The following is a 12,775-nucleotide window of genomic DNA, read 5'->3' as shown; positions in this document are numbered from 1 at the left end:
GAAGATTACATGTTGAGAGAAATAAGTCTGTCTACCAGCCAAGTCTAAAAACAGTAGCACAACAAGAATCTAACGCGGATTTTTGGCTCTAAGAAGCATATACACGTAATGAACAGTAAAACCAAAATAAATAGTAACTAAATTTTGAAAATTTTATTTTTTTAGATATTCACATTAGTGTAACAAGTGTGCTTAACAATTTTCATGCCATATGGGATAGCAATGCTTTGTGGGTGAAAAAACAAAATTAAGTGTAACATTTGAATGTAACATTTGGCGTTCGACTTGTCTTTTTGCATAGGTCTAAATGCTTAAGTTTTTCCCCGGGAAATTTGCATGTATCATTTGGGTGTGACAATGAACACATCTTTTTTTTTCTTTGACATTTGTAAAATCCATTTTTGGCACGCAGGAGCATGTGCTCCCTAGAGCCAAAACTGATTTCCGCAAGAATCTGCCATATTCTGGCAAAAAAAAAGAATCTGTCATAAGGTGTCACTACATGATCCTCAAGGCACTCAGGATTAACGTTGCTGTGATGTTTATGGCAGCAAAATATTTGCGGAATCTACATGACGCCGGCTGTCTGTTCGAGCCATCAGTCTGGAACGAACCCAAAGGGGCGGAGGACGGCCGCCGGCACGAAACCAAAGAGGGCACCACGGCTCCGGTCCGCGGTGGCGCACTGGGCGCGGGCGGCGATCTCCTGCGCGAACTCGAGCTGATGCCTCAACTTCTCGTTCTCGTCAGTGAGCTGCACCATCGACACGCACTCAGGAGTTACCCACCTTGGAGAGCTGGATAGCAGGAACAGCAGGAGGACGCAGGTTTGGTTGGTGCTACACATACCTCTTGCACAGTTTCTGTGAGCTCCTCCACTGTTTGCACGAGCGACACAATCTGCCGGCTCGCGACGTCTTGGAACGCCAGGTCGATGTCCGGCATCGCTGCGTCGGGGTCGAAGATGATACCTTCCTGCACAAACAGCTCCTCCAGCAGATCCACGTCCTCCTCCTTCAGACTCAACCTTAGCTGCACAGACATTTTCAGTGCCAAGTGAGATATATCTGCTGCGCAGGACGTAGGGTGGGACCGAACCACTTCTGGTTAGTTGCTTGCTTGCTATACTAACCTTGCTCAGTATCCTGTCACGCAAATCATCATGATCGTAAGAATCAAGGCTCGGATCGGACACCTCAGACTGGCTGCTACCAGCCTTGCTTGGTGCTCTGCCACACAGATCATCTTGATCATGAGAATAGCAGGTGGGCTTCTTGACGCTGTCCACTTCATTGGGAATCAGTTTGGGTAGAGTCTTTATGAGCTTCGTCCTGGATGGATATCGATATAGAGTTATGATAAACTGCAGCACAGCAATAGTACAAAACTTACGCAAGTATGCAATGTTCAAGGGATATGCCTGGTTCCAAAGCGAATGGTAGACAGACTTTCTGGTGCGTTCGACGAACTAGGAGAACAGCAGCATAGCAATGCAGCTCTTGAGCTGCCACCCTGCAAGCAACAGCCATGTAAACAAACCTGCAGATTTGGAAATACTGAAGAATTTTTTGACAGACCAGTGCATCTTGAAGTATGCGTGTAAGCTTCGAGTCACGGTAAGGGACATGATTCGGTTTAGCTGGAGATGAAAAAAAGATAAGTAAAGCTGACCATTAATCAGAAAGGTACAATAGTGGAGTAACTACGTTTTGTGTTTAGTCTTTGCACAGAGTATTGTTGTATACTTGTATTTGCCACTTACCAGTAGTTAGGGCATTAATAACATTTCCAAGAGCTGAGAGTGACTTGTTGATTGTTTTCGCCTCATCAAGAACTCGCCCTTCAGCACCAGTTTTCTCAACTTTCTCTGAACCAGCCAAGTCAACAAGAACAATCTTCCCGGCCCTTACCCTGTAAGATTAAAAGAAAGTTACTAGCTGCCCACATATAATCCAGACAGATATAACAGTCTATAGCACAAAGAAAGAGGAACGGCGTTAACGCAGGAATTGATGCCTACTATACTAACATGAAGGAGCACAAGGCAACCTGTTGAGTTAGCATGAATTGCATAAAAAAGGTGATGTATGGTTATGGTTATATACAATTACATCAACATAAAAGGGAAACAGCTATCAACTATTGATGTTTGTTATTCGAGCATACTTATCATCTGCAGTGGATCCATGCTGCACGGAGAAAATGTACACGCAGTGACTTCTACTGCTGGCCAGGTTCATTTCTACATATTCATTTAGGACGACAAAATTTACAACATTGAAATGTTTTTCAACTGTTCAGAAATGGTAGATAGAGGATACGTGTTTCTCCAACAGCTCTGTTGGCAATTCCTTCCTGTAATTTAGACCAATAAACAGAAATAATCTGGCATTTACTTACAGAAAGGCGCTCCAAGAAAAAATCAACTGCGGTTATAAGAGAAACAAGGAAACCCAGCAAAACTTACAGAAAGACGCTCCAAGGCATCTGAACTATTCATAATCGATATCTGCAGTTATAGTTTCACAGTTACCAGACATGAAAAGAAGCCCTCAAAGGACAGATGCTGAACACTTCTTTTCTTACATATACAGAAGGGAAATGAAACAGGAAGTACAGATGCATTTCTGTCTGACCTCTGTTGCTCCATAAATAAAAATCCCTTGGCTTTTACTCTCCTTGATTTGTAGGTTGTCCTTGGACAAGTCAAGAAGGTCCCTGAGATATAAGGAGAAAAAAACTCGATTCCCCTCGTAGGAGCATTTTATAAAAGAAACTCTACACAGGATCCATACAGAAACATCAAGCATATTCTCACCTTACTTTTTCCAAATATATCTCCACCTGAGAAATCGTAAAATAGTGTAAGTAAAGATCTATCAATGTGAATTCACAATCAGCGCACGAAAATGGTATTTTACCATTGACAATTTCACAGTCCATGTAGTAATGTCTTCTGATGTTCTTAAACATTCAAAAAGATCATTTACAACACGCTGAACCAGTCCAGTTTTCAGCTCATTGCAATGCAAGATGCTTGGCCCCTGTTTCAACATCCAAATTAAACAAACATGTTAGGCCAAAGCCGAAGTGGCGCATTCAGTGATCATCCCATAAATTTAAGCCCAAGGATGTTCACTTTACCTCCATGCTATATGTTTTTCCAGCTCCAGTCTGTACAAATGCAAAGTACAAATAAAATGTTAGCACTGTTTACAAGCAGAAGTGTCTCATTTCATAGATGCACTGCTTAGTGTAAGTTTGAGACTGTAAGTAGGCCAAGCCTTGTTTTAACACACAATGGGGGTTTATCTATGCATAAGTTTTCCCAAATATTTGTGTAAAGCTGGTAAATGAGGATACATGGTGTTTGCAGGAACACATACCTGACCATAAGAAATTATGGTCCCATTTATTCCATTGACAGCATCTGTTCGAAATATTAGTTACTCAATTAGTACTATGGTGGCTACTGAAGTGCACAGTCATGACAAAACTGTAGTAATACAAGAAAGCTCTGACTACCTTATGCATAAATTTTGAAAGAAACAAAAAGAATGAAAACCTGCAACAATGGGCACTGCAAGGAAATTGTACACATCAGACTGTTCCGCATCATCATAGAACACCTTGTCAAAGCTGAATATGACATCTTCATCCCGCTCATCCTAACCCAAGTATTATGCAACACGTCAGGGAAACCGCACAAATCAACCACGAGGAAGCACAAAAACCGTGCCAACAAGATCACAGGGATTTTTTGTTAACAATCTTAACAAAAGGAAAAACAGATAAGACATTGTTCCTCACTTTATTAGCTACTGGTTTAATAAGTAGTACTATGTAGTTGTGCAGGGGATATCAAGCAGGCTAATATTATAACATAAGGCTGCAGGCATGCAATAGTTTGAACAAATTCAGTAATCTGGATCAAAATACAACTGTGCATCTTGCGAGAAACTGCACATGAACATTCATCTGCGTGCCTCACATCACAGAGCTAAAGGCAGAAGAGTGTCCAAACCTTGAAAACAAAAGACTCGGAGTCCAACTTCTTGAAGCAGACCTTGTCATTGGCCTTCCTCTCTTTGTGGCTCAGCGGCCTGAATCGCACACACACTGTGACGTTGGAGTTGGACATCCTGGCATTCAGATGGGTGTCAATTTGCGCAGTAGAAAAATTCAAGTGACACAGCGGCTAACGCTCGGGGTTTCGAAATTCAGCGGCGGATAAAGATGGTGCGCGGGGTGCGCATCCGCGCACCCGGAAATGGTGGAGACCGATGGGGTTTGAGAAGCTCATACCTCAAAACCCGATGGCCAAAGGTTGCGGACGAGGTGGATCACGGCAGGAACGAGGAGTCCCGACGAAGAATAACCGGAGCGGCAGTGGCGGCGGCGCGGGGGGGGGGGGGGGGGGGGGGGGGGGGGGGGAGGCGGCGGGATACAGGAGATGTGCGTGCGGCAGCCTGAGCAGGAGGGGGTGCGTTGAGCAGGAGTTGTGCGTCGCCGCTGATGCTCTAGTGTTTTGACTTTTTGGTCAAAGTTTCTCATTCCACTCCATTTTAAGGGCGTGTACAATAGTGACATATGAATACATATGCGTCATGAAAAAAAAATAGTTTGAGACAACTATACTAATTTTTTTTCCAATGCAAGCTACTACTAGTGGGGCCCATCAAGAAATAGAAAGCAGAAATTTTAATACATATGCATCTCTACTTTCTTACTTCAATTTTTTCAGCTTTTTGCATCGGACCACACTTTTTCTTCCCAAGCACCTGTCTCTTGAAGAGGATCCCGCTTCTCAAGATTTTCACGATCTGATTTTTTTGCGCTATCCAGACCAGTTAGGCTTCTCGATAGCCGTGTCAGCCGTCCAATCACGTCGGTTTGATCGGAATGAATGTGGTTGGCAGCCGCCCGTAGCGGGCTAATGAGTAGCATGAATGTGCGATGATAATTCTAGGACCGAACATGCAACGAGGGCCTTGGGTGGAACCTCTCGGTCGGCGTCTACATGGCAGATGTTTCGAACACCCATAAATTTTCTACGGTTTGTAGGATTTTAGATGTCCAGACCGGTTCGCATATGTTTGATGTACTTTGTTGGAGGGAGGGCCGAAAAGTGTACGTACATTCAGGAATTTTGATGCACGGTGTTGAAGATGCTGTAATGGCAGAAAATGATTGGAGGGGGAAGGGCCTTTTTCATGTTTATTTGGATTCTTAGTTCATTTAGATCACATATTGTGTGTTTGTGGAATGAAAACATTATTTTTAACATATTGGAATTGTGTGCACTTAACTGTTGTTTTTTTATTAATATGTCGTGATAACTTTAAAACCATCTTGAAGAACTGACAAAATGAACTTTTTAGGATAAAGAATATGCTAGACGAGCAAAATGTACTAGAAAAAAAGGTTTTGCACTTTTAGAATAGGCGTGTGTTGTTACACACCATCTCCCGCGTCACCAGAAAAGAGAAGCAGGTATATCATCCGGCATCGATGTTCCAACAAACCTGTAGTTGCGTAGTACTACTTTAGCATCATCGCATTGATTTAGCTCATGGGTGGCTGATGAGTGATGACTATACCCCAATCATGCAGCCAACCTTACATGCACCATCACATGGCCATGTGCAAGGCAATGCGTAGCTAATACTAGCTTCATTATCTTCTTTTTTCAAAAACCCCTCCCATATATTAATTAATTAAAAATGTTCATACAATCGTCTATTACAACTTCAGCCATGCAGGGCGGAACACTATTAAGACTCACACCATCAGACCTATTAACAAAACTGAATTTAGCAATTTCATGCGCCACCCTATTGGCCCTTCTGTTAATCTTGGAAATCTTGAAACTTGTCATCAACCTGGAAATGCTCAATGCTTCCATCTTTAGATCAACTAGGGAAGACCTGTCCAAATAATTGTTTCCTAGAAAAGAAGCCACAAAAGAACAATCAGTTTCTAAGATGATGGGCTTGTGTAGAGTAATACCGATGTAAAGCCCTGCGAGGGTCGCTCTAAGTTCCGCTTCATCCACGCTATTGCAAACCCCAATATAATCCCATGAAGAAATGATCACTTCTCCCAAATGATTCCTGGCAACCACACCCACACTCGCAGAGCTAATGGCCTCCATAAAGCTTGCATCAACATTAATCTTAATGGACTCCGGGTCAGGTGGCTGCCAATTCACAACTTTTTCTTTCACTTCAAAGGTATCATAAAACCCATCAACCTTTTCCTTACCTTTTTTGGTAACCTCCATCTTCCTATTGGTATGACAGGACGAGAAGGATCCCCAGTAGTTTTGAATAAAGCTCACAGAGGTAGAGATAGTTTCCTTTCCCTTACCAAAGATCAAGTCATTCCTCAGGTGCCATGCCCTCCAAAACATGAATATAACTTGCTCACACACCGGCGGTGTTAACTACTCCAATAAAATAAGTAGCCAATCCAGCCCCGAAAAATTGAATATCTCATCATCTGGTAAGTTCCATACCTCCCTTACCGCCATATGGAGCGCTCGCGCCTTGGGACATCTCACCAGAGCATGAAACACACATTCATCTTCGACGCCACAAATCGAACATAAGCCAATGGTAGTTTGATGGTGTTTAACCCTGTTAACTTGAACCGCCAAACTATTAGTAGCAGCACGCCAAGCAAAAATTCTGATTTTATGAGGGACCTGAGCCTTCCAAATAATGTTCCAAAGCCTCCTTTATCCATTCACAGCATCACTAGAGCTCCCCGTCTTGCTCTTATTGTTCTTCAAATTCAGCGCCAGCCTGTACGCACTTTTAACCGAGAACATTCCATTTTTCTCGCAGTGCCGAGCAATAAAATCTTCCTCGCCTACAGTCGGAATACATAACTTTAAAATTTCCTCGGCATCATAAGAATAAAACAAATGCCTGATTAGATTCTCATCCCATCTTTTAGAGCCCCTCATGAATAGCTTAGACACACATCTAAGTCTGGTTCTATTCTTTTTTGCAGAAATTTGAAGACCCCTTATCCCTCCAGATATTTATACTCGTGCCATCGACAACTCTCCAAATGATACCTTTTTCAGTAGTTCAAGACCATGCATAATACCTTGCCAAGTAGTCGATGTCACCTGAGGGAATACAGTGTCCAGCAGGTGCCCATGAAGATAGTACTTTGCTTTCATCACCTTTGCACATAATGAGTCTAGAAAAACCAACAATCGCCAGGCTTGTTTTGCGAGAAGTACTTGATTAAATAATCTTAGATCTCGAAAGCCCATACCTCCTTCACCTTTGGGTCTCGTCATCTTATCCCACGCTAGCCAATGAGTTTTCTTTCTGTTCTCCTCATCACCCCACCAAAAATTCCTAATGATCTGGGATAACTCTTCACAAAGAGATGCGGGAAAATTAAAAATGCCCATTGCATAGACCGGGAGAGCCTGTATGACTGATTTAATCTGGATTTCCTTCACCCCACTAGAGGCGTATTTTTCTATCGAGTCAGAACCCCGCTTTAGCGCTTTATCTTTTGTAGACTGAAATTTTCCCGCCTTCATACGTCCTTCTGGCACAGGTAAACCAAGATATTTGTCCTCAAAGCCATCAAAGGTGATTTTGAGAACCACCAAAATAGCCACCTGGTCTTCCATACTACACCTTTTACCAAATAAAATGGAACATTTATCTGGCCTTAATAATTGCCCCGTTCCCTCCTCATAAGTCGTCAAGATATGTTTAATGGCCAAAGCTTGCTCAAGAGAACCTTTAAAAAATAGGAGGCTATCATCAGCAAATAATAAATGCGATATACCTGGAGCATGTCTGTTCAACTGGAAATGCTGGATTGCCCCACTCGCGGAAGCATCATTGAGTAACAGCGAAAGGGCCTCATCCACAAACAGAAACAGGTACGGAGATAAAGGATCCCCCTGCCTGAGACCCCGCGAAGGTTGAAAAGAGTCCAGCAGTTGGCCATTAAAACGCACTGAGTAATTCACTGACGTAACGCAGGTCATAATCCACTTGACCCAAGTTGGAGCAAAACCATATGCACGAAGCATACTTTTCAAAAATTTCCAGTCCACACGATCATAAGCCTTAGCTAAATCCAATTTGTACGCACAAAATTCACCCCTGCCATCTTTTTGCGTATTTAGCGAATGCATACACTCAAAAGCTATAAGAGCATTATCAGAAATTAATCTTCCAGGAATGAAGGCACTTTGGGTAGGAGAGATCATACCATCCAACAACGGCCTCAGTCTGTTAACAAAACACTTGGATATAATTTTATATATGACATTGCATAGACTAATTGGCCGAAAATCTATAATTGACTGGGGATTTTTCACTTTGGGAATGAGCACAATAGTTGTATTATTAACCCCCTCCGGCATGCATCCAGAAATAAAGAACTGTTGAACAGCACATACAATATCTTCCTTCAGAAAGCCCCAATTCCTCTGGAAAAAACCCCGCTGGGAACCCATCTAGCCACGGAGCCTTCAATGGACCAATTTGAAAAAGAGCATCACTGATCTCTTGTTCAGAGAAAGATTTACAAAGATCCTCGTTCATCTCATCATTCACCAGAGGTTTCACAAGGGGTATAATACGAGAAGGGTCTACCGTATTGTCACAAGAATACAAATGCTTAAAGAATGAGTTTGTAATACCTTTGATCTCTTCCACGTCATTAGAAAGGGACCCATCGCTTCTTCTGAGGGCGGAGATATTATTCTTCTTTGCTCTCCAAGTGGCCTTTCTCTGGAAGAATTTTGTGTTCCTATCACCCCATTTCATTTTGTCCAAACACGATCTCTGTTTCCACATAATTTCTTCCTTCATCAAGAGCTCATCCATCTCCCCGAGGATTTTCTTTCTCTCCAACATAGCAGAATGGTCATTTCTTTTGTAGAGAACATTTACTCTTTTCCGCGCCGTTTCAAGCTTTTTAGGTAAATAACCTATATGGTCCCTACTCCACCCATGAAGGGACTTCATAAGGGTATCCAGATTGTTTGCCACATCTCCCAAGTCACTGACATGTGTACTTTTATTCCAACATAATTCGATTTGGTCTTTCAGCGCCACAGCCTCCCTTTCCCAATACGCTTCATATTTCAGATTTTTACTAAACATACCGGGAAGAGGATAACCCATCAATTGAATAAGAATAGGGCAATGGTCTGACCTTGAGCTGATAATATGTGAGACCTTGCAATTAGGATACATAGACGACCACTGAGGACAAGCCACCGCGCGATCAAGATGCACTTTTACATTTTTGTGACCTTCTTGCTTGTTATTGTAAGTCCAAGGAACTCCAGTGAATCCCAAATCAAATAAATTACATTCAGATAAAACCTCACGAAAATTTGCCATAAGCTTGGCTGACCTCTTATTACGAGAAAAATGCTCATTTTGCCACATAGCTTCGTTAAAATCACTAACCATAAACCAAGGTCCAGCTCCAAGCAGTTTAATTCGCCTTAATAGATCCCACATAACATACCTTTGACTCACCTTTGGTTCACCATAGACAAAGGTACTTCTCCACTTAGAGCCATCTTCTTTGCAAACGTACATGTCAATAAAATGTTCACCATATTTATTCAACTGCAAAGTATAAAGGTCATCCCAGAAAACCGCTACACCACCATCTTTGCCTGGAACAGAAACAGAAAACACATTTTTCATACCCAAGTGGTAGCGCAAACTCTCAACATACTCTTTATTTTTTCTTGTTTCAGAAAGGAAGATAATGTTGGGTCGGTGTGTCTTCGAGAGGCACACAAGTTCTTGGACTGTCCGAGGTTGACCCAAACCTCGGCAGTTCCAGCTAATTATTTTCATGGCTCCTGACGGGCGTCATCAAGCGCGCCCGTCAGTTGACCGGCAGCCCCAGGGCCGGTAGCTTCCTTGGTAGTACCTCCTACATCTTTTCCATCCCCTACAGACTCTCTCCTTTTGTCCTGAACCTCCTCCACTCCCCCATCTACTTCTTCAGTTACATGAATAGTAGACCCATCTATGCATACAACAGTACCAACTCTCTCACCACACACTCTTTTACAAGACACACTCACTTCCATAAAATGGAACCCGAACCGAAAGGGATGAGATTGAAAATGATGCCAACTGTAGTACTGTGCACGCGCATCATCATGACCATTGTATGTTGGCGCTCTCTTTAACAATCACCAATTGACGCAGGTAAATTCATAAAAATAATAGCAAAAATGATAAGTACTGTACACATGGTAAATTGAACGTTTTCGATGACAATTCTAGTGACACAAAGACAACAAGTTAGAGCATCTTTAAGGCGGACCCACAAACCGTCCGCATACGTCCGGATCATGGAAACCATCGAACGCGAGCCTGTATCGATCTGCGGCGCGGTCCGGACATACTTTCTCCCACAAACCCGGAGACAAACGTGGGGGAGCTTTGCGGGACTCTGGACAACAAACACGTAGGACTCCGACACCTCCAGCACACCCAAAACCCTTCATGGACCCGCGCTTTCATCCTCCCCATTTTCTCCCCTTTCTTCTTTCTCTCTTGTCTTCGCCGCCGCTCCACCACCCCAGCACATCCCTGAAGGAAATATGCCCTAGAGGCAATAATAAAGTTGTTATTTATATTTTCTTATATCATGATAAATTTTTATTATTCATGCTAGAATTGTATTAATTAGAAACTTGATACATGTGTGGATACATAACAAAACACCGTGTCCCTAGTAAGCCTCTGCTAGACTAGCTCGTTAATCAAAGATGGTTAAGTTTCCTAGCCATAGACATGTGTTGTTATTTGATGAACGAGATCACATCATTAGGAGAATGATGTGATGGACAAGACCCATCCGTTAGCTTAGCATAATGATCGTTAAGTTTTATTGTTATTGCTTTCTCCAGGACATATACATATTCCTTTGACTATGAGATTATGCAACTCCCGAATACTGGAGGAATACCTTGTGTGCTATCAAACGTCACAACGTAACTCGGTGATTATAAAGATGCTCTACAGGTATCTCCGAAGGTATTTGTTGGGTTGGCATAGATCGAGATTAGGATTTGTCACCCTGAATATCGAAGAGGTACCTCTGGGCCCTCTCGGTAATACACATCATGATAAGCCTTGCAAGCAATGTGACTAATGAGTTAGTTACGGGATGATGTATTACGGAGCGAGTAAAGAGACTTGCCGGTAACGAGATTGAACTAGGTATGATGATACCGACGATCGAATCTCGGGCAAGTAACACACCGATGACAAAGGGAATAACATATGTTGTTATGCGGTTTGACCGATAAAGAACTTCGTAGAATATGTAGGAGCCAATATGAGCATCCAGGTTCCGCTATTGGTTATTGACCGGAGATGTGTCTCGGTCATGTCTACATAGTTCTCGAACCCGTAGGGTCCGCACGCTTAACGTTCGATGACGATTTTGTATTATATGAGTTATGTGATTTGGTGACTGAATGTTGTTCGGAGTCCTGAATGAGATCACGGACATGACGAGGAGTCTCAAAATGGTCGAGAGATAAAGATTCATATATATATAGGACGATAGTATTCGGACACCGGAAGTGTTCCGGGGGTATTGGGTACGTATCGGGTCACCGGAAGGGGTTCCGGGCAACCCCCGGCAAACTATATGAAATGATCGATATAGTTGACTAGAGGGGGGGTGAATAGGCAACTAACAATTTTTAGCTTTTCTTTACCAATTTAAACTTTGCATCAAAGTAGGTTGTCTAGATATGCAACTAGGTGAGCAACCTATATGATGCAACAACAACAAGCACACAAGCAAGCAAGGGATATAATGCAAATAAGCTTGCACAAGTAAAGGCACAAGATAACCAAGAGTGGAACCGGTGAAGACGAGGATGTGTTACCAAAGTTCCTTCCTTTTGATGGGAAGTACGTCTCCGTTGGAGCGGTGTGGAGGTACAATGCTCCCCAAGAAGCCACCAGGGCCACCGTATTCTCCTCACGCCCTCACACAATGCGAGATGCCGTGATTCCACTATTGGTGCCCTTGGAGGCGGCGACCGGACCTTTACAAACAAGGTTGGGGCTGTATCCACAACTTAATTGGAGGCTCCCAACGACACCACGAAGCTTCACCACAATGAAATATGGCTCCACGGTGACCTCAATCGGCTAGGGTGCTCAAACACCCAAGAGTAACAAGATCCGCAAGGGATTAGTGGGGGAATCAAATTTCTCTTGGTGGAAGTGTGGATCGGGGCCTTCTCAACCAATCCCTAAAGAATCAACAAGTTTGATTGGCCAGGGAGAGAGATCAGACGAGAATGGAGCTTGGAGCAACAATGGAGCTTAGGGGTGGAAGAGGTGAGTCTTCTTGGAGAAGAAGACCCCTTTATATAGAGGGGGGACACATCCAACCGTTATGCAGCCCGCAGCCCGCATCTGGGCGGTACTACCACATAAGGAAACCAGGGCTGAGGGAGAAGAAGTACACGCACTTGGGCGGTACTACCGCCGATAAGCGGTATTGCCGCTCCCTACAGCCGCTGGAAAACAGAGGAGGGCAGCGAGCTGAGCGCCAGTTGGAGAGGACGTAGGAGCGGTACTACCGCTAATAAGCGGTACTACCGCGCCCTACTGCCATCCCTACTACCGCTCCCCTGCGTGGTCCTTTAAGGAAACCCGACATGAAAAATCGAGACCACAGAATGGGTAGTAGTACCAGCGGCACTAACAAGCGGTACTACCGCCCT

General features: G+C 43.4%; 1 protein-coding gene across 3 annotated transcripts; it reads right to left on the bottom strand.

Annotated features, from left to right (window-relative positions):
* Positions 1-352: 352 nt before the first annotated feature.
* Positions 353-4,451, bottom strand: LOC125521920 (ATP binding microtubule motor family protein). Of its 3 annotated transcripts, none has more exons than XM_087535933.1 (17): positions 4,306-4,451; positions 4,025-4,142; positions 3,566-3,668; positions 3,387-3,430; positions 3,145-3,174; positions 2,922-3,044; positions 2,819-2,844; positions 2,637-2,718; positions 2,468-2,509; positions 2,322-2,385; positions 2,167-2,242; positions 1,763-1,911; positions 1,578-1,639; positions 1,421-1,512; positions 1,133-1,331; positions 850-1,032; positions 353-754 (listed from the first exon to the last, which is right to left on the bottom strand). In XM_087535933.1, exons 2-17 carry the CDS (start codon positions 4,139-4,141, stop codon positions 599-601), a joined length of 1,548 nt encoding a protein of 515 aa, XP_087392059.1. In that variant the 5' UTR covers position 4,142; positions 4,306-4,451; the 3' UTR covers positions 353-598. The 3 variants fall into 3 exon arrangements, with proteins under 3 accessions (XP_087392059.1, XP_048542937.1, XP_087392060.1); XM_048686980.2 differs by having other exon boundaries at positions 2,322-2,355; XM_087535934.1 differs by lacking the exons at positions 3,566-3,668; positions 4,025-4,142; positions 4,306-4,451 and adding an exon at positions 3,526-3,547.
* Positions 4,452-12,775: the final 8,324 nt, after the last annotated feature.

The sequence above is a fragment of the Triticum urartu genome, chromosome 7A (assembly GCF_056163025.1).
Source record: "Triticum urartu cultivar PI428250 chromosome 7A, HENAU_Tu73, whole genome shotgun sequence".
Classification (NCBI taxonomy): domain Eukaryota; kingdom Viridiplantae; phylum Streptophyta; class Magnoliopsida; order Poales; family Poaceae; genus Triticum; species Triticum urartu.
This window is presented reverse-complemented; position numbering and strand designations above follow the sequence as displayed.